This window comes from Bubalus bubalis, chromosome X (genome assembly GCF_019923935.1).
Source record: "Bubalus bubalis isolate 160015118507 breed Murrah chromosome X, NDDB_SH_1, whole genome shotgun sequence".
NCBI lineage: Eukaryota > Metazoa > Chordata > Mammalia > Artiodactyla > Bovidae > Bubalus > Bubalus bubalis.
The window spans coordinates 79,561,152-79,586,750 of NC_059181.1; the positions used below are offsets into that span (position 1 = coordinate 79,561,152).

At 37.3% G+C, this 25,599-nt stretch overlaps 1 protein-coding gene across 1 annotated transcript in view; it reads right to left on the reverse strand.

Annotated features, from left to right (window-relative positions):
* Positions 1-207: 207 nt before the first annotated feature.
* Positions 208-25,599, reverse strand: part of HTR2C (5-hydroxytryptamine receptor 2C) — a 343,880-nt gene continuing 318,488 nt past the window's right edge. Inside the window, exon 6 of the mRNA XM_025275906.3 lies at positions 208-3,642. Within this exon, the coding sequence (XP_025131691.2) occupies positions 2,819-3,642 (824 nt within the window). The 3' untranslated portion in view covers positions 208-2,818. The remainder of the gene's footprint in view (positions 3,643-25,599) is intronic.

Below are 25,599 nucleotides of genomic sequence, written 5' to 3' on the forward strand. Positions count from 1 at the left end.
TCAGTGATGTTGTTATTAATATTGTTTTTGTTATTTACACCTCTTGTCTTTCTAGTGTCATAGTCTTTGAGTACACAGAAAAAGGTAATATTCTCTGGTTGTATTTGTCTTTGTGAACTTATTTAACCAGTTACAGTTTCATTTTCCAAGAAATGAAGTGGTGTATTTTTCCCTCAAAATATGCAGGGGGGAAAAAGGCACATGACATATTAGGCAACATTTAATAAATTTAATAAATTAATAGGAAATATCACAAAAACCTGGAATGGATAACATACAGGAATCAGGAATAAGACAACATTTTGCAACCACTCACAAAAAGTACCACTTGATGAAGGAAGATTTACAGGAAATAATATAAGGCAGTCCATTGCACGTGTCTTAAACAGATATATATATATAATAGTACATCAAAATGATCTGTTTGACAATAAATTCACCATGTTTACACTTATCACATGGACTTTAAAACATTTATAAAAGTTGTAGATTTAACATTGAACTGTAAGATTTATATCCAAATGAATATACTTATTTCATACCAAACTGCACAGAACTTACGAATAACACATGATTTTAGAATAATTACTGTGTTGGGTACTAATAAGTACTACTGTTTGATGACATAAGAATTATTAACAAATGTGCTATAAGCTATTATCATTCAACTTATTGCTAGTGCTTTTGAAAATCAGTGGTTTATATTTTCTTTGTAAAACATGTGCTATGAGCTTGCCCTGATAGTTCAGGAAAGAAATCAGATGTTTCCAATTTTCTCTATACTCACAATACTTCAGATCTGATTGCATGGTCTTTTTAAAGACTGCCAAAGGATGTGCATTTAAGTCATTCTTATAACACCTACTCTGCCTTACATTAATACAAATCGATGGATTCATGCAACATACATGGCGTACATGCAGGACACCATGTATGTGCAGAACTCATGCTCAATGCATGCTATGTTTTTTCAGACATTTTCGTTTCAGTAAGAATTAGGTCTCATTCAATTTCATATAATTGTGTTTAACATGCAGTTCGACAGAGCAGGTAGACTTTACTTTCATGTTATAATTGGGCATGCTCAAGCAATTGACTGGCATTTGGCAGTGTTGCAAACCACTTAGGGACTGTATGAGTTTCCTCAAATACAGCATCTCTCCCACTGCCCTTGTGGCAGATTGTTGGATTTATCTATGCTGTGTGTTGAGGACAAACACCGGGGATTTTAGAAATTTGGATTCTGCCTTCACCAATTTCAAGATACTCTAAAGTGTGTAAGTAACTGTCAGGCATAAAAAATAGCATTATGAAATCTTCAGAAATAGATCCACAATTGTGTGAAATGGACACACATGGAAATATAGTTACTGGAAACACTTGTATACTCTGCACACAGCATAGACTTAATGGTCTGACTTTAGTAATGTTTGAAAACCTTTCATGGTTAACAAACTAGTAAAATGGTACTGAATTCTTAGAGAGCAACAGGCCCACGAATGAAATAAGGCCAACACTGATTGTTAACACAACACTATATTTAACAAAGGTTTAAACTTCTGGTACGTAATTGCAGTACAATGAAGAGCTTGCCACTTTCACAAATTAGCTGCAGCCTTTCCCTGCACTAGAGAGTTTGGAAGGATCTGAAAATGAGATATTTTGTTTGAAATCCAAATGGAAACTCTGTATTTCTTTTTTTTCTAGAGTTCAGTAAAAGCTTCTTTAATTACTTTTTTTTTTTTCACATTCTAAGGGCCCAGTTCTGTAGTCCTTAATCAAGTAAAACTTTCAAAGTCTTCGGCATCTGCTTCCAATGCAAGTTTTACTCAAAAATGGACTGCTAAATTAGGTCCTATAGATAGAGGTACCATAACTAATATACTATTTTAATAAGGCTCAAAAATGCTAATTTCATTTTGTGTGTAGCACACAAATTTCCAGGATCCTGATATCAAAACCCAATAGATGTTGAATCCTGGATTGGGAAATAACTCTGGGATTTTGTTTCCCAGTTTAATCATGAAATAGGTATTTACTAAGGACCAGAATGAAGACACTAATTCCAGTTTGCTTGTCATTATAATCAGAATTTGAACATTATAAGAAGTGAAAAGCTATTGTTGGTGTATATATCTCTTGTCATCCTTCCACTTCTGTAGTTCCGGTTAACTAGCTGCTATATTAAAATGCCACTATGTTTGGGGACAGACATTGCAGTAAAATATCAACACAACATTCTGACAATGTCAAAATTTCCCCTGTGTGTGACAAGAAATAAGTTCTGCCTTTGACTCACTAATAGTTGTGGTAGAGTTTCAGAAGGCAGAACCTATTTTACCGTATTTATGTGTGTAGATGAGCAGAGCAAGAATTTAAAGTGCATATTTACTGTTAACCTGGAAAAAAGAGTCCACCGAATTTGTTCAATTTTGGTGTGGTTGAAAACCACTGTCATGTGTATCATTCTGGTCTCCTGCAAATGCCACCTGAGGTGAACATCAATGTTTCCTTATATGCAAAAGAAAAAGAGAGAGGAGAGAGAGAAAGAAAAAAGGGAGGGAAGGAGGGATGGAAGGGGGGGAAATCAACATTTTTTCATCAATCAAAATAAGTTATTCTCAATCTATTATAAACAGTAAATATAGAACCCTAAATCTCACTATTGTAAGCATGATTGTAAAGTACAGGATTGCAAAGCTATATATAAAACACACTTTTCAGACGGCAATATTTACATTAGTTATGACTGGCAGAATTAAAGAACAATTTCCTACATTTGTAGCTTTACCATAGGAAAAGACTGTGCTGCTCTTTCTTACACACTACTAATCCTTTCACTAATCACATTGGAGGGATTAACCGGTAGCTCCAAATTCTCAACTTGCATCTCTATACCAGGCTCCTTGTCATCAGCTTTCTTAATTACTGGTTCATTGGTGTGCCGGTAAATGTTAACATTAAGCTCCCTCCCAGACAACGCAGTGGCAGCAACTCTCGGGATTTGTCTGATTGGAGGCTTTCTATCTGCCTTATAATTGCAGCGCAAATAGTTGGAGAAAGCCCTTCGGTAAACTTTGTTGAAAAGAGTGTACACCAGAGGATTAATTCCTGAACAAACATAGCCAATCCAAACAAACACATTCAGAAGCTTTTCCATGAGCTTTTGATTACAAGCTTTCCCACAAAGAACCGACAAAATATTAGTAATAAAAAACGGGCACCACATGATCAGAAACACAAAGAAAACAATGCCAAGGACCTTCGAGGCTTTCCGTTCATTGTTGATAGCTTGCATGGTGCCCCTAGGCCGTCTTTCTTTCTTCTTCCTTCGGCGTGGGTTCAAACCTTCGTTCGGGTTTGCAGAGTTCTCTTCATCTGTGTTTGTCTTGCAGCATTTCAGGAAATTCAGGTTTATTCCAGGCGGTTCCTCAGTGTGGCCGTGCAGTAACATCAGAGCTTGTCGGTGAAGGACGTGAATCGTCAGACAGTAGGTAATCACCATGATTGTCAGCGGTATGAAGAAAGCTACGAAGGATCCAATAAGAACGAAATTTGGGTCATTCAGCACACAGGTGGTGTTGTTGACGAACACCTTGTCTTCATCCCTCAGTCCAATCACTGGGATAGGAACTGATACACCTACAGGAACAAAAAAAGAAGATATGACATTGTTACAGCATATGGAAGCATTGAACAGATTTGTACAGTGGGATACATTCAATTGAATATCACTGGAGAAAATTTAGATCTGATATTTGTTGAAAGCTATTCACAGCATAAAGTGATAGTCACATGAAAGAGTAACAGTATGATATCAGAAAATGACAGCTTTTTTTCAAGTTAGGAATGCCTTCTCACCAATTTTCTGTAAAAGACTTGGAATTACCATTACTGAGATAATTATAAGTATGGTTATACATAACAGTGAATATGCCTTTTTTGTTTTAGCTCCAATTCCTAGAAATGTCCCAGCTCATAGAAGGCATTCACTAAATATTTGTTGAATGAATAAATTTGTGTCTGTATTCAATGACATCAATAAATTCAATTGTTCATTTTTAACATTCCAAATGCAATAAAAATGATGTGCATACCACCTAGGAGTAATTGCATATCAGCACTGACTAGACTGAGTTTGAGATGAGTTTTTAGCTAAGGAAATCCTTTCCTGAGGGAAGTGGTCAAGAAGAGGAACTTCTGTGGGTGAGTCCTTTGGAGACAGAGCCTGGAAGCTCTGGAGTTTTTTGGAGATGAAGAGGGTAGTATGCCCCTCAAATAGGAATTAGATCTGACCACAATGCAGACATAGTCTCTATGCAGAAACTGAAGGAATTGTCTTTTTAGTAAGCATTTTCCTGAGACTCTGGGAGAGATACAGTCCTCCCATTTACGTGTGGAGTTTTGAACTCATTTGTTTTTTTTCTTTTAAATTTTAGTTTATTTTTTAACTTTACAATATTGTATTGGTTTTGCCATATATCAACATGAATCCGCCCCAGGTATACACGTGTTCCCCATCCTGAACCCTCCTCCCTCCTCCCTCCCTGGATAAGAATACTGCTGCTGCTGCTAAGTCGCTTCAGTCGTGTCTGACTCTGTGCGACCCCATAGATGGCAGCCCACCAGGCTCCCCTGTCCTCCCTGGGATTCTCCAGGCAAGAGCACTGGAGTGGGTTGCCATTTCCTTCTCCAATGTATGAAAGTGAAAAGTGAAAGTGAAGTCGCTCAGTCGTGTCTGACTCCTAGCGACCCCATGGACTGTAGCCCACCAGGCCCCTCCATCCATGGGATTTTCCAGGCAAGAGTACTGGAGTGGGGTGCCATTGCCTTCTCCGAAGAATACTGAGAGGTGTTCATCTAGGTAAGCACCTCCACTAATAAAGAAGCTCACAGGCAGAAAATATCAATAAGAAGATGGGAGCAGAATCTTGTGCCTAGAAATTTTTGGAAATCATTGTGGTAAATCATTATGGTAGATCTTGAAGAGGTCTATCATCAATAAGCAGAGATAACTTGCACAAATAAAATTCAAATTTTACTGTTAATTTATTTTTTCTTGTGTCCACAGGAACTTGAAGCCTGGGACAATTCAGGTTGCACTTCTAAGATTCTATCAGAGATCATTATGAGGATTCCTGGGCTGGTGGCTATTTGTACTATGAACTGTGAGAGAGGATAGAAACACACTCTCAAAGATCATTGCTGGCTTTAGGGAACACACAGGGAACCATGACAAATCTGAAAGTCCCTATAGATTGTTTTAACATGCTTTATCAGGTATAGAGTGTTTGATGATCAAGAGGGGAAAATATTTTTCTTTGCTAAGAGCTTGTTGATGATGTTGATTGGTATTTAATTTATGGGAAGACATGAGGAAGAGTATTTGAAAAGTTATCTTTAAGCCTTCTAATTCAGACCCTGAATTTCTTACATGCCTGTTTTTTTTTTTCCCCTAGAGAAAGAGACCAAGTGATGGTATGAGAAGCATCAATAGATGTGACAAGGTTTCTTGGCGTATTGGTACATACCTGCAATTCTGAACCTAGGCATGCCATTTAAGAAGGCAAGAATGGCTGTGAAAACTAGGAGACACTGCAAACAGAAAGTGTCCTCAGGTAATACAGTACAGGATCTGGTGAAGCGACCTTTGAACTCTAGATGGGAAGAGTGGCAAGTATCAGAAGGTAATAGTCACCACATTTGATGAACCACACAGGTTACATTTCTTAAGAGTTATAAAATGATAGGTAAGAATGCTGCCATCTTGTATTCTTATAATCTTTATTCCAAAAGCCATAAATATGAGGGAATATGCAGAAAGAGCATAGGTCAAGCTTGCCTGAAAGAAGCCAGTATTGGCTTATCCTTCATGAAATGTTTTAGTGAGGATAAGGTTGTAGGAAGTTTTCTGGAGTTAAGGAAGCTAATATGAGATAAAGAAAACAGGGAAGGGTTTCTTAAAAACAAATCATTTACAACAGAAAAAATTAGAGAACATAATATTAATAGAGTCTTAAAATACCAATCAAGCAATGTTAATATGTGGATCTTCTTGGAATTGTGATGCAAACAAACAAATTTTTAAAAATATTCATGACACAGGTGGAAATGTGTTATTTTGAATAATAACTGGCCTTTGATGATAGTAAATAATTATCATTCATTAGTTTTTAAAGGCGATATTGATATTGTGGTTATGTGGGGAAAAATTTATATTTTTAGATATGTATATACTGAAGTGTTTATGGATAAAAAGTTATGATTCTGAGGTTTGTTTTGAAATAATATGGGAGGGAGAAGTGGACAGAAGTACAGATGATGCAAGACAGTCCATAAATTGATAAATCTTGGAGCTGGATAATGAGTACATGGTTCTTTATAATATAATTCTACCTAATTTTATAGTCTTTTAAAGTCTTTATACCAAAAGTTTAATATTTTAAAAATGGAAGCAATTAAAATAAAACAGAGGTTCTTTCTGAAACATAGAAAGAAATGGCTGTTAGACCTCAGATGATAAAAGTCTGTAAGATTTACTACCACTGCTAACTTTGGAACTGATTACTTCTAGAGCAAAAGTCTTGGGGTCCTGAGTGGAAACACTTGCCATTTTGGTATAAATGTAGAGAAGAAGGCCATTGTCTAACAAAATGTTGGTAGAAAACTGTTATACTTTCTCAGGATCCTATAGCAAGACCAGAGGAGGGGCAAAGTGGAATGGCTCCCCTTCCAAACTGTCCCCGTCCCCTGCCATCCAACAATGTGGCAACCAGACCCTGAGGCTAGAAATTTAATCTGGGGAGTTTGTATTCATTCTGAAAGAATTCTGACAAGGGTAGACATATCTACACTCAGGATACAAGTGCTGGAGTGGAGAGTCATTTCCCCAAGGAAGTGCTGCACAATCTTTTAGGTATTCCTAGATATCTGAAATTTCTAGGGAAGGCCTCATACACTGACCATATCAGTGGAAGTCAGCATTACTCAGAGCCCAGCTCTGAATTGTATTAGCTTGTTTCTGTTTAAAGATTTATTTACTTTCCTAAGGGAATCTTGGGCCTAAAAGTAGGCCTTGTCTAGAGACAAGAGAGGGTAGCAGAGTGATTCCAGATAAACTAATGATGTTATTGTGTGTATGAGGTCAATTTTATCCTTGGCATCTATTTGCATAATCTTTTGTACACTGAACAAAGAGTGATTCTAAAGCTGCCTTTTATTGAGTCTATCTTATGTGCCAGGCACTGAGCCATGTGTATTACTGACATTAAAAATATAAAGTATATTATCTCAATTTCATTAAAACTCCTGTAATAGAGATATTATTTAGTGAAGTAGCTTAACCATTTTACCAAATCTACATTGTTATTTGTTTTTTTGTTTTGTTTTGTTTTTTTAATAGAAACTGTGAATGCAGTCAACAAAACAAGAAACTCAGTTTCTTTTGACAGTATCTGGAAATTCTATAAATAATACTAATAGCAACTAAAGCAGCATTAAAAACAGTATCTATTATATAGATTATCTTATTCAATACTTAAAAAAAATTAAAAGCATATGTCAACAGTTCTCAAAGTGTGGTTCAAGGACCCAGAGGGGCCTCTGAGATTCTTTTAGAGAGTTTGCTAGATTTCCCTTTTCCAACTATTCATCTTTAAAACTGCATATTCTTTATAAACTTCATACCAAATAGCATACCACAACAGGTTGAACACAGATACATCTATGAGAATCCAACTATCTTTCCATAAAACTAAAATATTGAAGAGATTTTAAAACTGTTAAACAATGCCTGTCTTCTCTCTTAATTATTTTTGGAAAAATAGTTAATTTTTATTAAAAAAACATTATGTTAACATGAAATGGATTCATTATTGTTATTTAAAATGATTCATAGATATTTTAAACATTTCTCAGCTTTAATTTCTAATATAATAAATATCAATAGATATAATCCATATATACACAAGCTCTTTGAGATCTTCATTTGTTTTAAAAAGTATAAATAGGCCCTGACACCAAAGAGTTTGAGAACTGCTGTTCTATATTAGTGGATGAAGTTATTTAAACCCTGGAAAGTTAAATTCAGCCAATGTATAAAGTGTTTCTCAGTATTTTTAATTAGTCAATTAGTAGAAATTCAAGTGATATCAAGTAAACACAAACTATCAATAATAGCAACCAAATATTTTACATGCATTATCTCACTCTTTGTAATAAAAATTATGAAAGGTATATACTATTTGGTGACATTAACTTCAGAAAACTAGCTTAGCAAGTATAATGGAGAAGTCTTTGATATTTTAAAATCTTTAACTTGACTAAGGAGAAAAGGTGAAAATGAACTACCATAGATAACATCAGGAATAAATAACAACAATTGTAATAATAATTACTTTTTACTGAGTGCTTTTTATTTGTCACACACTGAATTAAATGTTTTACAATTATTATATACTTTCATATATTATTTAATTCAGACAAAAAACATAAAAAAGAAGGAATTATTAACTAGAATCACTTAATCTTTCTGAAATTAACTTTGAAAAAATGTATATCATCTCTAGAATTTTAGAAACAACAAAAATAAGTTATAATTCATGTTCTGCTGAAAATATCAGGTACTACTTCAACCAATAAACAAATATTTTGCATGCATTGTCTCATTTGCATCTCAAAAAAACCTGTAAAATTGATTATTATTCATTAAGTTTACTAAGGGAGAAAAAAATACTTTCAATAAACATATGGGGTCTTAGAGTTTTAAGAACATTAAATTCAATAACAGCTATAGTTCAAGTTTTTATTGAAAATATGTGTTACTATGACTACTAGTTATCATTTATTGAGTGCTTACTGATTTTGGTACTTTAGCTGCAGTACATATTTTACATGCATTATCTTATTCTAGACTTCCCTGGTGGCTCAGACGGTAAAGTGTCTGCCTACAATGCAGGAGATCCAGGTTCAATCCTGGGTCAGGAAGATCTGGAGAAGGAAATGGCAACCCACTCCAGTTTTCTTGCCTGGAAAATCCCATGGATGGAGGAACCTGGTACGCATGGAGTCCCAAAGATTCAGACATGACTGAGTGCCTTATTCTAGCCTCATAAAAGACGTAAAATAGTCCCAAAGATTCAGACATGACTGAGTGCCTTATTCTAGCCTCATAAAAGACATAAAATAACTTGGTGTGGTTATTTTACATCAGATAAGGCAAGTAAATTTAGAGAATGTATAATGATGTTTGCATTATCTCTTAAAGCCTTGAATTCAAGCAACACAGATCAATTCTCTTCAAGCAATCAGATAATAATATCATATGCCCATGATTCTTAGATGTCCATTCCTTTCAGATTTTAACATCTTCAAAAGTGCTATGTGTCTTACAATTGATAGTATCTTACAATTAGTGTTAGCCAGATAGCAGTCATTATATAGTCATCATTGTCTGTGCATGTGTGAGCCTGGTCTGAAAACCTTCTTTTGACATCTTTTGGTAAGATCAACATTACCAGCAGGAAAATTTACAAAATGAATATCAGGAGCATGGTAATAGTTTACTGTGAACAAAAAATTATGTCATAATACACACAAAGAGGAAATGTTCTGAAGAAGGTAGCTTCAACAGCATCAAATGCTACAGAAGAATCTAGAATTTGAAACATTTCCTCTGTCTTTGAAAATAAGGAAATCACTGGTAATTATAGAACACTGGTAATTATACCCTGGTCCCTGGTCCCTGGTCCAGCTCCAGCACCTCGATCCAACAGATCCCTCATTAGCATCTTAATGTAACAAGCATATGCAATGAGGCATCAGAGAAAATCCCCAGCATTTAAATTCATTAACAGTCTCTGGAAGTCTTCAGTGTGGAGGTGGAATTATCGCTAAACTGGTAGTTATAGTCGAATGGTGAAGATAGGAAACAAATTGCCAAGAGATGAATCAGATCAGATCAGATCAGATCAGTCGCTCAGTCCTGTCCGACTCTTTGCGACCCCATGAATCGCAGCACGCCAGGCCTCCCTGTCCATCACCAACTCCAGGAGTTCACTCAGACTCACGTCCATCGAGTCAGTGATGCCATCCAGCCATCTCATCCTCTGTCGTCCCCTTCTCCTCCTGCCCCCAATCCCTCCCAGCATCAGAGTCTTTTCCAATGAGTCAACTCTTCCCATGAGGTGGCCAAAGTACTGGAGTTTCAACTTTAGCATCATTCCTTCCAAAGAAATCCCAGGGCTGATCTCCTTCAGAATGGACTGGTTGGATCTCCTTGCAGTCCAAGGGACTCAAGAGTCGTCTCCAACACCACAGTTCAAAAGCATCAATTCTTCAGCACTCAGCCTTCTTCACAGTCCAAATCTCACATCCATACATGACCACAGGAAAAACCATAGCCTTGACTAGACGAACCTTTGTTGGCAAAGTAATGTCTCTGCTTTTGAATATGCTATCTAGGTTGGTCATAACTTTCCTTCCAAGGAGTGTCTTTTAATTTCATGGCTGCAGTCACCATCTGCAGTGATTTTGGAGCCCAGAAAAATAAAGTCTGACGCTGTTTCCACTGTTTCGCCATCTATTTCCCATGAAGTGATGGGACCAGATGCCATGATCTTCGTTTTCTGAATGTTGAGTTTTAAGCCAACTTTTTCACTCTCCACTTTCACTTTCATCAAGAGGCTTTTTAGTTCCTCTTCACTTTCTGCCATAAGGGTGGTGTCATCTGCATATCTGAGGGTATTGATATTTTTCCTGGCAATCTTGATTCCAGCTTGTGTTTCTTCCAGTCCAGTGTTTCTCATGATGCACTCTGCATATAAGTTAAATAAACAGGGTGACAATATACAGCCTTGACGAATTCCTTTTCCTATTTGGAACCAGTCTGTTGTTCCATGTCCAGTTCTAACTGTTGCTTCCTGACCTGCATACAAATTTCTCAAGAGGCAGATCAGGTGGTCTGGTATTCCCATTTCTTTCAGAATTTTCCACAGTTTATTGTGATCCACACAGTCAAAGGCTTTGGCATAGTCAATAAAGCAGAAATAGATGTTTTTCTGGAACTCTCTTGCTTTTTCCATGATCCAGCGGATGTTGGCAATTTGATCTCTGGTTCCTCTGCCTTTTCTAAAACCAGCTTGAACATCAGGAAGTTCACAGTTCACATATTGCTGAAGCCTGGCTTGGAGAATTTTGAGCATTACTTTACTAGCATGTGAGATGAGTGCAATTGTGCGGTAGTTTGAGCATTCTTTGGCATTGCCTTTCTTGAGATGAATAGTAAATGATAATAAGATAAAAGAGAGAAAGATTATAAGCTACATTTCCTGGAACAGACTGGCCATCATCAAAATGAAAACATAGATTATGGGAATTTGTTACTAAGCTGCAGGACTATCTCCTAGGTATCTATTTTCACGAGTTTTTCATGGAAAGGAATTTTTTCAAGGAGGATAATACAATGTTAAACTGGCAGGAGTGGTCCCTTGCCTCTTGGAGTAATAAATGAGTCCCTTAAATATGGGAATTGGCAGCAGAATATGAAGAAACTGTTTTCAAAGAAGAACACAGAAGACAAAAGAAACACAAGCAGTGCTGCCTCAGCTATCAGATAATAAAGTGTGACTGAGAGCTGGAGCAATGCTTCATATACTTTGGCAGATAGATTGTGTTGATGCAGTGGGAATTTTAAGGAATTCAGAATCACGTTGAGAGTCAACTTTGAATTCAAGGAGTTGTTAGCTTTGGGAAGAATAGGAACCTAGGCATGCATGAATAAAGGATATTGAGTAAGGAAAAGACCTTAAATGACTTCAAGGGAAGTTGAACTAATAGAATATTCTAAAAGAAAACAGTTCATGAGGTGACAAGAAGAATACCCAGGATTTATAAGTTAAACTTGGGCGAGAGTTTATGGAGAACTGAATGTTAAAAAGAAGTAGCAATCAGCAAGTGGAGTCATCTGCCTCTGTGACAGTGGACCAAGATTTAATAGTAGTCCCAGCTTCTCCCAGCAAGGTGACTTTTAAGCAATCTGAAATTTCCTGATCAGCACTAGTGAGGTACCTGCATAATAAGACTCCTCCCATTACCTTCCTCTATAAAAGAAGATGACCTGACCTGAAAGAATTCTTTTCTTTTGCTAATAACTTCCTCGTCCCACTCTTCTGCCTATAAAAACCTTCCATTTTGTCCAGTTCCTTGCAGTGCCTGTCTGTTCACCAGATGGGATGCTACCCAATTCATGAATTGCTAAATAAAGCCAATTAGATCTTCAAATTTACAAAGTTGAATGTTGAGGGAGGTCCTAGGGAAGTCCAACTATAATATGGCTGAAGGCATGTTGTTGTTCAGTCATGTCCGACTCTTGGTAACCCCATGGACTATAGCACACCAGGCTCACCTGTCCTTCACCATCTCCCAGAGCTTGCTCAAACTCATGTCACTGAGTTGGTGATGCCATCCAACCATCTCATCCTCTGTTGCCCCCTTGTCCTTCTGCTCTCAATCTTTCCCAGCATCAGGGCCTTTCCAATGAGTTGGCTCTTCACATCAGGTGGCCAAAGTATTGGAGCTTCAGCTTCAACATCAGTCCTTCCAGTGAATATTCAGGGTTGATTTCCTTTAGGATTGACTGGTTTGACCTCTTTGCTGTCCAGGGGACTCTCAACAGTCTTGTCTAGTACTACAATTTGAAAGCATCAATTCTTTGGCACTCAGCCTTCTTTATGGTCCAACTCTCACATCCGTACATGACTACCAGAAAGACCAGTACCTGACTATTGGGAAAAAAATTCATGAATCATTGAATTTTCAAATTTACTCAATTGAATTTTGTTTTTTTTTTTTTTTTAACAGTGGGGGAGGTCCTAGGGAGGTCCAACTATAATACAGCTGAAGGTAGGAAGAAGTAAAATTTGAAGTAACATCCAAATATGGAAACATTACTACAGAATATGCTGCCCCAAAATATGACTCTTTGGCATAAAGATTATTTTGAGTTGATTAGTTTGAAACATGGCAAAGACAGGAAAAGTTCTGAAAACTAACAAAGAGAAATTTGCATTTACAAAGGAAATCTCCATTTGTAAACCTCAACCTCTCTGCACTGGGAAGAGAGAGTGAAAGTGAAAGTGAAAGTGAAAGTCCCTTAGTTGTGTCTGACTCTTTGTGACCCCATGGACTGTATAGTCCATGGATTTCTCTAGGCCAGAATACTTGAGTTGATAGCCTTTCCCTTCTCCAGGGTATCTTCCCAACCCAGGAATTGAACCTAGGTCTCCTGCATCGCAGGCAGATTCTTTACCAGCTGATACACAAGGGAAGCCCAGGAGTATTGGAGTGGTTAGCCTATCCCTTCTCCAATGGATCCTCCCAAGCCAGGAATCAAACTGGGGTCTCCTGCATCGTAGGCAAATTCTTTACTGGGAAGAGAAAAATGACTAAACCCCAGGAGAATCTTATTCATGGAGAAGGAGTCCACTTAAATCTGCATGGCAAACCTAATCCTTGTTTACCTAGCTTTTCCTGGTAATCTGCCATAACTGGCCTTTTCCCACCTCACATCTTCACTTGTCTTTAGCTGAAGATGGTATTTAAGTAGTGCCTTTCACCATCTGGGGGAATTATTTAGTTTTTTTAGTATATCTCTCATGTATATGCATGCATGTGTATACATAACATACACATGTTAATAAACTTGCCTGTTTTCTCTTGTTAAACTGTGTTTTATTATAAGAGTCTAAGCCAAGAACCCAGAAGATTAGAGGGGAAAATTGTTTTTCCTCTCTTACATTACTCATAAGCAAATGAAGACTGAGGAAACTAAGATTATATTTAAGATACAATAATATGCTTACACATTGAAGCTGAAAACCAATAGAGTGGAAGAGCTTAAAGATACAGAAAAGAAAGGTGAAGATGATAGGTAAAGATCTCTGAGGAGACAAAGTCAGAAATAGTTGGGAAAATTACACTAGGAATAAAGAATGGTTATTCTTTGCTGTGAGAAGAAATAATATGACTGGTAGTGGTGGTTAGTTACTCAGTCATGTCCGACTCTTTGTGACCCCATGGACTATAGCCGATAGGATTCTCCAGCCAAGAATACTGGAGTGGGTTGCCATTCCCTTCTGCAGGGGACCTTCTCTACCCTGGGATCGAACCCATGTCTCGAGCATTGCAGGGAGATTCTTTACCATCTGAGACATGGAGGAAGCCCTAATAGCATGACTGGGTGGCAGAAATTATCAGGCCCTATACAGAAATGTAGAAGAGAAATGAGAAGAATGTGTTAGGTGGCAAAAGAACAGAGTTGTTTAGACGACACACAAACTGGAGAACAGTCATACCAAATAAGTTCTTGCACCATTGCAAAAGTTCTAGGGCCCACAACAGATTTTCCAACCTGGGGATCCAGCAAAAGGACTAAGAATCCGCAGGGAATTTAACTTTGAAGGCCAGAGGGATTTGATTACAGAACTTCCACAAGACTAGGGAAACAGACTCTTGGGGGCACACACACGAAAAAACAACCTTGTGTGTACCAGGACCCAGGAGAAAGGAGCAGTGACACCACAAGAGACTAAGCCAGACTTGCCTGTGAGTGGCCTGGAGTGTGCTGGCATAAGTCCTATTGAAGGAGGTCATCATAACCACCATTACCCCTACTACCTGATATATAGCTGACACCACTCTTATGGCAGAAAGTGAAGAGGAACTAAAGAGCCTCTTGATGAAGATGAAAGAGGAGAGTGAAAAAACTAGCTTAAAACTCTACATTCAAAAAATTAAGATCATGGCATCTGGTCCCATCACTTCATGCCAAATAGATGGGGAAACAGTGACAAACTTTATTTTCTTGGGCTCAAAAATCACTGCAGATGGTGACTGCAGCTATGAAATTAAAAGACGCTTGCTCCTTGAAGGAAAAGCTATGACAACCCTAGACTGCATATTAAAAAACAGAGACATTACTTTGCTGACAAAGGTTTGCATAGTCAAAGCCATGGTATTTCCAGTATTCATGTACGGATGTGAGAGTTGGACCATAAAGAAGGCTGAGTGCCAAAGAATTAATGCTTTTGAATTGTGGTGTTGGAGAAGACTCTTGAGATCAAACCAATCAAGACTAAATTCATTGGAATATTCATTGGAAGGACTGACGCTGAAGCTAAAGTTCCAATACTTTGGCCACCTGATGCGAAGAGCCAACTCATTAGAAAAGACTCATTAGAAAGCATAAGAGGGGCATAAAAATTCAGTTTTGTCAAAATGCATTTGAACATAGGTGATAACAACTTTAAAATAATCATATGTATACATATAAAGTTCATGGTAAATGAATAAAAATGAATAAATGAATGGTGATAAATAAAAAAGAACTGCAAAACAGTCACCAAACAATTTTTAAAAATGGCAATAAGTACATTTGTTGTTATTTAGACACTAACTCATATCCAAGTCTTTTGAGACCCCATGGGCTATAGCCTGCCAGTCTCCTCTGTCCATCAGATTTCCCAGGCAAGAATACTAGACTGGGTTGCCATTTCCTTCTCCAGGGGATCTTCCCAATCTAGGTATCAAACCTGTGGTTCCTGCATTGGCAGGAAAATTCTTTACCACTGAGCTACCAGGGAAGCCCAATTAGTACATATCTATACATAATTAAATGTAAATGAATTAAATATCTCAATCAAAAGATAAAGGGAGGCTGAACAGATACAGAAAACAGACTTATTTCCATATTGCCAACAAGAGACTCACTTTAGATCTAAAGACACACAGAGACTGTAACTGAGGGGATAGACAAAGTTATTCTATGCAAATAGAAATGAAAAAAAGCTTGCATACAAATACTTCTGTTAGGTAGTTAGAATAGGAAAAAGGAGTCCAAAATGGCAGTGGCTAAAAGACACACAAAGAAAAGGGAAAAGCCCACAAAAAGGGAACAAAGGGAAGATCCATGGACCAGAGTGAGAACCTCAGGTGAAACAACACACGCCCTTCCTGGCTAGCCCTAATTTGCATAGGGTAGGCTCAGGGGGAGGAAACAGAGTGTATAAAAAGGGGGAGCCAAGTCAAGTTGGGGCCTCTCCTTTGGGGTCAGCCCACCCTCATGCCTCAAGGGTGTAATATTCTTTGTTCACCAAATAAAATTCTGAGCTGTAACCGAACTGTAACACTGGTCTGCCATTTCAAATCTTTGTTGCAGCAAGACAGAAGTGAGAAAATTGCACAGTCTCCTGACACTCATACCAAGAAAATAGACTTTAAAATAAAGACTGTTTAAAGAGACAAAGAAGGACATTACATAAGGATCAAGAGATCAATCCAAAAGATGTAACAGTTGTAAATATATATGCACCCAGCATAGGAGCACCTAGACACATAAAGCAAACATTAACAAACATAAAAAGAGAAATTGACAGGAACAAAATAACAATAGGGGATTTTAACATTCCACTTACATCAATGGACAGATCATCCAGACCAAAAATCAGTAAAAAAACAAAAACAAAACACTGACCTTAAATGATACATTATACTGGATAGACCCAATAAATATATATAAAACATTGCATCCAAAGCACCAAAACACACATTCAAGTGTACATGGAACATTCTCCAGGGTAGATCCCATGATAGGCTACAAAGCAAACTTCAGTAAACTGAAGAAGCTTTAAATCATAGCTACATTACATCACAACACTATGAGATTAGAAAACTGTAAGATAAAAACTGAAAAAATCAGAAATACATGGAGGCTAAACAATATGCTGCTAAAAAAAAAATGGGTCTGTGAAGAAATCAAAGAGATCAAAAAATATCTAGAGGCAAATGAAAATGAAAATGCAATGATCCAAAATCTATATGATGAAACAAAAGCAGTTCAAGAAGGAAAATCTATAATAATACAAGCCTGCCTCAGGAAATCCGAAAATCTCAAATACACAACCAAATCTTACTCCAGAAGTAACTAGAAATAGAACAAAACCCAAAGTCAGAAGAAGGAAAGACATCATAAAGACCAGAGCAGAAATAAATAAAATAGAAACTAGAAAAACAATAGAAAAGATGAATGAAACTAAGAACTGGTTCTTCAAAAAGATAACAAAAATTGATTAACCTTTAGCCAGACTCATCAAGAAAGAAAATGAAAGAGGGTTCAAATCTATAAAATCAGAAATGAAAAATGAGACATCACAGAACTACAAAGGATCAAAAAAGACTACCATAAGTATATACCAATAAAATGGGCAACATAGAAGAACTAGACCTATTCCTAGAAATGCTAAAACCTTTCAAGACTGAATGAGGAAGAAATATAAAATATGAACAGAAAAATTTTGAGTAATGAAATTGAATCAGTAATAAAACAAAATTTCTAAAACAGATGGTGACAAAGGGGAATTCTACCAAACATTTAGAAAAGAGTTAACATCTATCCTTCTCAAAATATTACAAAAAATTAAAGAGCAAAGAATGTTTCCAAGTTCATTCTAAAAGATATGCATCATCCTGCTGCCAAAACCAGAAAAGATATCACACACACAAAAGGAATTTACAGCCAATAGCACTGATGAACATAGATACAAAAATTCTTAACAAAATATTAACAAGCTGAATTCAACAATACATTAAAAAATAACACACCATGATCAGGACTTCCCAGGTGGCACTAGTGGTAAAGAACCTGCCTGCCAATGCAAGAAACATAAGAGATGCAGGTTCAATTTCTGGGTCAGGAAGAGCCCCTGGAGGAGGGCATGGCAACCCACTCTAGTATTCTAACCTGTAGAATCCCATGGGCAGAGGAGCCTGGCAGATTATGGTCCATAGGGTCACAGAGAGTTGGACAGGACTGAAGCGACTTAACATGTACACACACCATGATCAAATGAGATTTATCCCAGGGATGCATGGATGGTTCCATATTCAATCATGTCACACACCACATTAACAAATCGAAGAAAAAAATATATATTTTTTTATCGTCTCAATAGATGCAGAAAGAGCTTTTGATAAAATTCAACATCCGTTTATAAAAACTATCTAGAAAGTGAGTATAGAGGGAACGTAAGTCAACATAATAAAGGCCATATATGGCAAACCAACAGCTAACATCATGCTCAGTGATCAAAAGATGAAAGCATTTCCTCTAAGATCAGAAACAAAAACATCGGTGCGCACTCTCACAACTTTCATTCAGTATAGTATCGGAATTACTAGCTGTAGCAATCAGATAAGAAAAAGAAATACAAAAGGAATCCAAATTGGAAAGGAAGAAATAAAACAGTCATTGTTGGAAGATGAAATGATACCATATGTGGAAAATCCTAAAGAGGACACTAAAAACTACTAGAACTCACCAATAAATTTGGTAAATTTGTGGGATATAAAATTAACATACAGAAATCTATTGCATTTCTATATACCAATAACAGCCTATCAGAAAGAGGAAGTAAGGAAACAATCCCACTTACAATAGCATCAAAAAGAATAAAATACTTAGCAAGAAGTCTAATTAATGAGGTAAAAGACCTGTACTTGGAAAGTGATAAGACACTGATGAAAGAAATTATAGATGATACAAACAGATGGAAAGATATACTGTGTTTATGAATTGGAAGAATTAATATTATTAAAATGATCATACTACTCGAGTCAATCTACAGATTTGGTACCAGTTCAGTTCAGTTTAGTCACTCAGTCATGTCCGACTCTTTACAACCCCATGAATCACAGCACACCAGGCCTCCCTGTCCAACAACAACTCCTGGAGTTCACTCAAACTCATGTCCATCGAGTCAGTGATGCCATCCAGCCATCTCATCCTCTGTCGTCACCTTTTCCTCCTGCCCCCAATCCCTCTCAGAAGCAGGGTCTTTTCCAATGAGTCAACTCTTCGCATGAGGTGGCCAAAGTACTGGAGTTTCAGCTTTAACATCATTCCTTCCAAGAACACCCAGGATTGATCTCCTTTAGAATGGACTGGTTGGATCTCCTTGCAGTCCAAGGGACTCTCAAGAGTCTTCTCCAACACCACAGTTCAAAAGCATCAATTCTTTGGCACTCAGCTTTCTTCACAGTCCAACTCTCACATCTATACATGGCCACGGGAAAGACCATAGCCTTGACTAGACGGACCTTTGTTGGCAAAGTAATGTCTCTGCTTTTGAATATGCTATCTAGGTTGGTCATAACTTTCCTACCAAGGAGTAGGCGTCTTTTAATTTCATGGCTGCATTCACCATCGGCAGTGATTTTGGAGCCCAAAAAGATAAGGTCTGACACTGTTTCTACTGTTTCCCCATCTATTTCCCATGAAGTGATGGGACCAGATGCCATCATCTTCGTTTTCTGAATGTTGAGCTTTAAGCCAACTTTTTCACTCTCCTCTTTCACTTTCATCAAGAGGCTTTTGAGTTCCTCTTCACTTTCTGCCATAAGGGTGGTGTCATCTGCATATCTGAGGTTATTGTTATTTCTCCAGGCAATCTTGATTCCAGCTTGTGCTTCTTCCAGCCCAGCGTTTCTCATGATGTACTCTGCATAGAGGTTAAATAAGCAGGGTGACAGTATACAGCTTTGACATACCCCTTTTCCTATTTGGAACCAGTCTGTTGTTCCATGTCCAGTTGTAACTGTTGCTTCCTGACCTACATATAGGTTTCTCAAGAGGCAGGTCAGGTGGTCTGGTATTCCCATCTCTTTCAGAATTTTCCACAGTTTATTGTGATCCACACAGTCAAAGGCTTTGGCATAGTCAAAACAGAAATAGATGTTTGTCTGGAACTTTCTTGCTTTTTCCATGATACAGCTGATGTTGGCAATTTGATCTCTGGTTCCTCTGCCTTTTGTAAAACCAGCTTGAACATCCGGAAGTTCACAGTTCATGTATTGCTGAAGCCTGGCTTGGAGAATTTTGAGCATTACTTTATTAGCGTGTGAGATGAGTTCAATTGTGCCGTAGTTTGAGCATTCTTTGGCATTGCCTTTCTTTGGGATTGGAATGAAAACTGACCTTTTCCAGTCCTGTGGCCACTGCTGAGTTTTCCAAATTTGCTGGCATATTGAGTGTAGCACTTTCATAGCATCATCGTTCAGGATTTGAAATAGCTCAACTGGAATTCCATTGCCTCCACTAGCTTTGTTCATAGTGATGCTTTCTAAGCCCCACTTGATTTCAAATTCCAGGATGTCTGGCTGTAGGTCAGTGATCACACCATCGTGATTATCTTGGTCGTGAAGATCTTTTTTTGTGCAGTTCTTCTGTGTAGTCTTGCCACCTCTGCTTAATATCTTCTGCTTCTGTTAGGTCCATACCATTTCTGTCCTTTATCATGGTCAACAAAAGAGTCCAAATGCAGTACTTGGATGCAATCTCAAAAATGACAGAATGATCTCTGTTCATTTCCAAGGCAAACCATTAAATATCACAGCACTCCAAGTCTATGCCCCAACCAGTAACGCTGAAGAAGCTGAAGTTGAACAGTTCTGTGAAGACCTACAAGACCCTTTAGAACTAACACCCAAAAATATGTCCTTTTCATTATAGGGGACTGGAATGCAAAAGTAGGAAGTCAAGAAACACCTGGAGTAACAGGCAAATTTGGCCTTGGAATATGGAATGAATCAGGGCAAAGGCTAATAGAGTTTGGCCAAGAAAATGCACTGGTCAGAGCAAACACCCTCTTCCAACAACACAAGAGAAGACTCTACACATGGACATCACCAGATGGTCAACAGAGAAATCAGATTGATTATATTCTTTGTAACCAAAGATGGAGAAGCTCTATACAGTCAGCAAAAACAAGACCGGGAGCTGACTGTGGCTCAGATCATGAGCTCCTTATTGCCAAATTCAGACTTAAATTGAAAAAAGTAGGGAAAACCACTTGACCATTCAGGTATGACCTAAATCAAATCCCTTATGATTATACAGTGTAAGTGAGAAATAGATTTAAGGGACTAGATCTGATAGATAGAGTGCCTGATGAACTATGGATGGAGGTTTGTGACATTGTACAGGAGACAGGGATCAAGACCATTCCCATGGAAAAGAAATAAAAAAAAAGCAAAATGGCTGTCTGAGGAGGCCTTACAAATAGCTGTGAAAAGAAGAGAAGCGAAAAGCAAAGGAGAAAAGGAAAGATATAAACATCTGAATGCAGAGTTCCAAAGAATAGCAAGAAGAGATAAGAAAGCCTTCCTCAGCGATCATTGCAAAGAAATAGAGGAAAACAACAGAATGGGAAAGACTAGAGATCTCTTCAATAAAATTAGAGATACCAAGGGAACATTTCATGCAAAGATGGCTCGATAAAGGACAGATTTCGTATAATCCATATCAAATGCCAAAGGGCATTTTCCACAACTAGAACAAATAAATTTAAAATTTGTATGGAAACACAAAAGATCCAGAATAACCAAAACCATCTTGAGAAAGAAGAACAAAGCCAATGATATCATGCTCCCTGATTTCTAACTACATTACTATTTACAATAATGAAAGCAGTGTGGTAGTGGCTCAGAAAACAGACACTTAAATCAATGGGAGAGAATAGAGAGCCTAAAAATGAATCCACAGTTATATGATCAATATATCTATGATAGAGGAAGCAAGAATATACAATGGAGAAAAGACATCTTCAATAAATGGTGTTGGTAAAACTGGACAGCTACATGTAAAAGAATGAAACAGAACTATTTTCATAGACCATGTATAAAAATAAACTCAAAATAGATTGAAAACTTAAATGTAAGACCTGAAACCATAAAACTCCAGGAAGAAAATGTAGACAGTGTGCTTAATAACATTGGTCTTAGCAATACTTTTTGAATAAGTCTCCTCAGGCAAGGTCATCAAAGAAAAACAAATGGAACTACATCAAATTAAAAAGCTTTTGCAGAACAAAAGAAACTATCAACAGAATGAAAAGGCTGCCTACTTAATGGGAGAAGATAAATGATGCAACTAATAAGGGGTTATCTCCAAAATACACAAAGAACTCACACAAATCAAAAATAAACAACCAATTTAAAAAATTGTCAAGGACCTAAGCAGATATTTTTCCAAAGAAGATATACAGATGGCTAAGTGGCACATGAAAATTTCCTCAACATCACCAGTCATCAGGGAAGTACAAATCAAAACCACAATGAGATATCACTTCACACCTGTCAGAATGGCTATTATCAAAATGACAACAAATAATCACTGTTGGTGAGAATGTGGAGAAAAGGGAACAATTGTGCACTCTTGGTGGGAATGTAAATTGGTGCAGCCACTCTGAAAAACAGTATGGAGATTCCTTAAAAAAATAAAAATAGAACTACTGTAAAATTCAGCAATTTTACTCCTTGGTATTTATTTAAAGAAAGCAAAAAACACTAATTTGAAAAGATTTATGCATCTCATGTTCATGACAGTGTTGTATATAATAGCCAAAATAATGGAATCAACCCAGTTGCTCATCAATATATGAATGGATAAAGAAGATGTGGTATATGTTTATACACAGAGAATGAGCCATTACTCAGCCATAAATTAAAAAAAAAAATGAAACATTGCCATTTGCAACAACATGGATGGACCTAGGGGGTATTATATTAAGTGAAAAAAGTCGTACAATGTCAAACACCATATGATTTCACTTATATGTGGATAAAAACCAAAATGAACAAATGTAACAAAACTGAAACAGAGTTACAGACATGAGACCAAACAGGTTTTTTCCAGAGAGGAGGGGTGTAGGGAAGGGGAGTATTGGTGAGGGAGATTAGGTACGGAGTTCTAGTTAAAAATAAATGAGTTATGGGTATAAAAATGTAGAGTACAGTGTATATAGTCAATAATTAGGTAATGTCTTTGTATGGTGACATACTGTAACTAGACTTCTCACGGTGATGAATTTGAAATGTATAGAAATATTGAGACACTATGTTGTGTACCAGGAACTAATATAGTGTTGTAGGTCAATTACATTTCAAAAACAAACTCATAGAAAAAGAGATCAGATTTGTGGTTACCAGATGTGGGAGTTGGAAGGAGGGGGAATTGAATCAAGATAGTCTCAAAAGTTACAAACTTCCAGTTTTAAGTCTAATAATAGCTATAGAAGACTAGCTATAGAAGAGTAGGTATAGAAGAGTAGCTACAAGAGAAGCCTAAGCTATAGAAGACTAGCTCTCCTGCGGACCACAGTCATAAATCTGAACAAAATTTAAAAAAACCCAACATTTGAAGATACTTGATAGTGAATAAAAAGCAGGTAGAAACTATAGGGCACTGTGCAATCAGAAAAAGGACAAGCTACAGGGAGGAGGGGTCTTAAAATTTCTGTTCCTTCACATTCTTTTTTGGCACCTGAGTCCTTTATTGGTGACTCTCCAAGGATCTCATGGAGTAAGCAACATTTGAGAGGTTGAAAATATTTAACAGAGATCTCAATAGCTTTCTATTGCAGAAAAAATAGAGTTGGGAGTTTGCATCACACCAACTTATAGTTTTCATCTATACTCAGATGGAGCATGCCTTAGGAAAAAAGCCAATTCTTAAGATTGAAGGATTTACTTTAGGAATAAAAGCAAACCTGGAACCCACCATAAAAAAGCAAAAAACGAAACCTCCATAAGAATATGTTTATACAATTACTAAGTATACAAACAGACAAATGTGACCCACAGTCAAGAATAAAATAAGTTAATAGAAATAGATCCACACATGACCAAGATATTGAAATTAACAAAGTCTTTAACTATGATAAATAAATAATATTAAATAATCTACTAAAAATAAACACATGATTATAGATGTCGGAATTTCAGGACAGGTGTGGAAACTAAAGAAAAGAGGAAATTCTATAAAACTGAAAATATTCATTATTTAAAAAAAAAAAATCATTGTATGGCATCAATAGAGGGCTTCCCTGGTGGCTCATCTATTTGCCATGAAGTGATGGGACCAGATGCCATGATCTTAGTTTTCTGAATGCTGAGTTTTAAGCCAACTTTTTTACTCTTCTCTTTCACTTTCATCAAGAGGCTCTTTAGTTTTTCTTCACTTTCTGCCATAAGGGTGGTGTCATCTGCATATCTGAGGTTATTGATATTTCTCCTGGCAATCTTGATTCCAGCTTGTGCTTCATCAAGCCCAGCATTTCTTTCTAATGATGCACTCTGCACATAAGTTAAATAAGCAGGGTGACAATATACAGCCTTGACCTACTCCTTTCCTTATCTGAAAACAGTCTGTTGTTCCATGTTCTGTTCTAACTGTTGCTTCCTGATTTGCATACAGATTTCTCAAGAGGCAGGTCAAGTGGTATGGTATGCCCATCTCTTTAAGAATTTTCCACAGTTGGTTGTGATCCACACAGTCAAAGGCTTTGACATAGTCAATAAAGCAGAAGTAGATGTTTTTCTGGAAATCTCTTGCTTTTTCGATGATCCAACGGATGTTGGCAATTTGATCTCTGGTTCCTCTGCCTTTTCTAAAACCAGCTTGAACATCTGGAAGTTCACAGTCCACATACTGTTGAAGCCTGGCTTGGGGAATTTTGAGCATTACTTTACTAGCATGTGAGATGAGTGCAATTGCATGGTACTTTGAGCATTCTTTGGCATTGCTTTTCTTTGGGATTGCAATGAAAACTGACTTTTTCTAGTCCTGTGGCCACTCCTGAGTTTTCCAAATTTGCTGGCATATTGAGTGTAGCACTTTCACAGCATCATCTTTTAGGATTTGAAATAGCTGAACTGGAATTCCATCAACTCCACTAGCTTTGTTCATAGTGGTTCTTCCTAAGGCCCACTTGACTTCACATTCAGGATGTCTGGCTCTAGGTGAGTGATCACACCATCGTGGTTATCTGGGTTGTGAAGATCTTTTTTGTATAGTTCTGTGTATTCTTGCCACCTCTTCTTAATATTTTCTGCTTCTGTTAGGCCCATACCATTTCTGTCCTTTATTGTACCCATCTTTGCAGAAATCACTGCAGATGGTGACTGTACGCATGAAATTAAAAGATGCTTGCTCCTTGGAAGAAAAGCTATGACAAACATACACAATATATTAAAAAGCAGAGACATTACTTTGCCAACAAAGGTCCATCTAGTAAAAGCTATGGTTTTTCCTGTAGTCATATATGGATGTGAGAGTTGGAATATAAAGAAAGCTGAGCATCAAAGAATTGATGCTTTTGAATTGTGGTGTTGGAGAAGACTCTTGAGAGTCCCTTGGACTAAAGGAAGGTCCAACCAGTCCATCCTAAATGAAATCGACTAAAAGAAGGTCCAACCAGTCCATCCTAAATGAAATCAGTTCTGAGTATTCATTGGAAAGACTGATGCTGAAGCTGAAACTCCAATATTTTGGCTACCCAATCCTAAGAACTAACTCATTTGAAAAGACCCTGATGCTGGGAAAGGTTGAAGGGGGGAGGAGAAGGGGATGACAGAGGATGAGATGGTTGGGTGGCATCACCAACTCAATGGACGTAAGTTTGAGTAAACTCTGGGAGTTGATGATGGACAGGGAGGCCTGGTGCTGCAGTCCTTGGGGTAGCAAAGAGTCGGACGTGACTAAGCGACTGA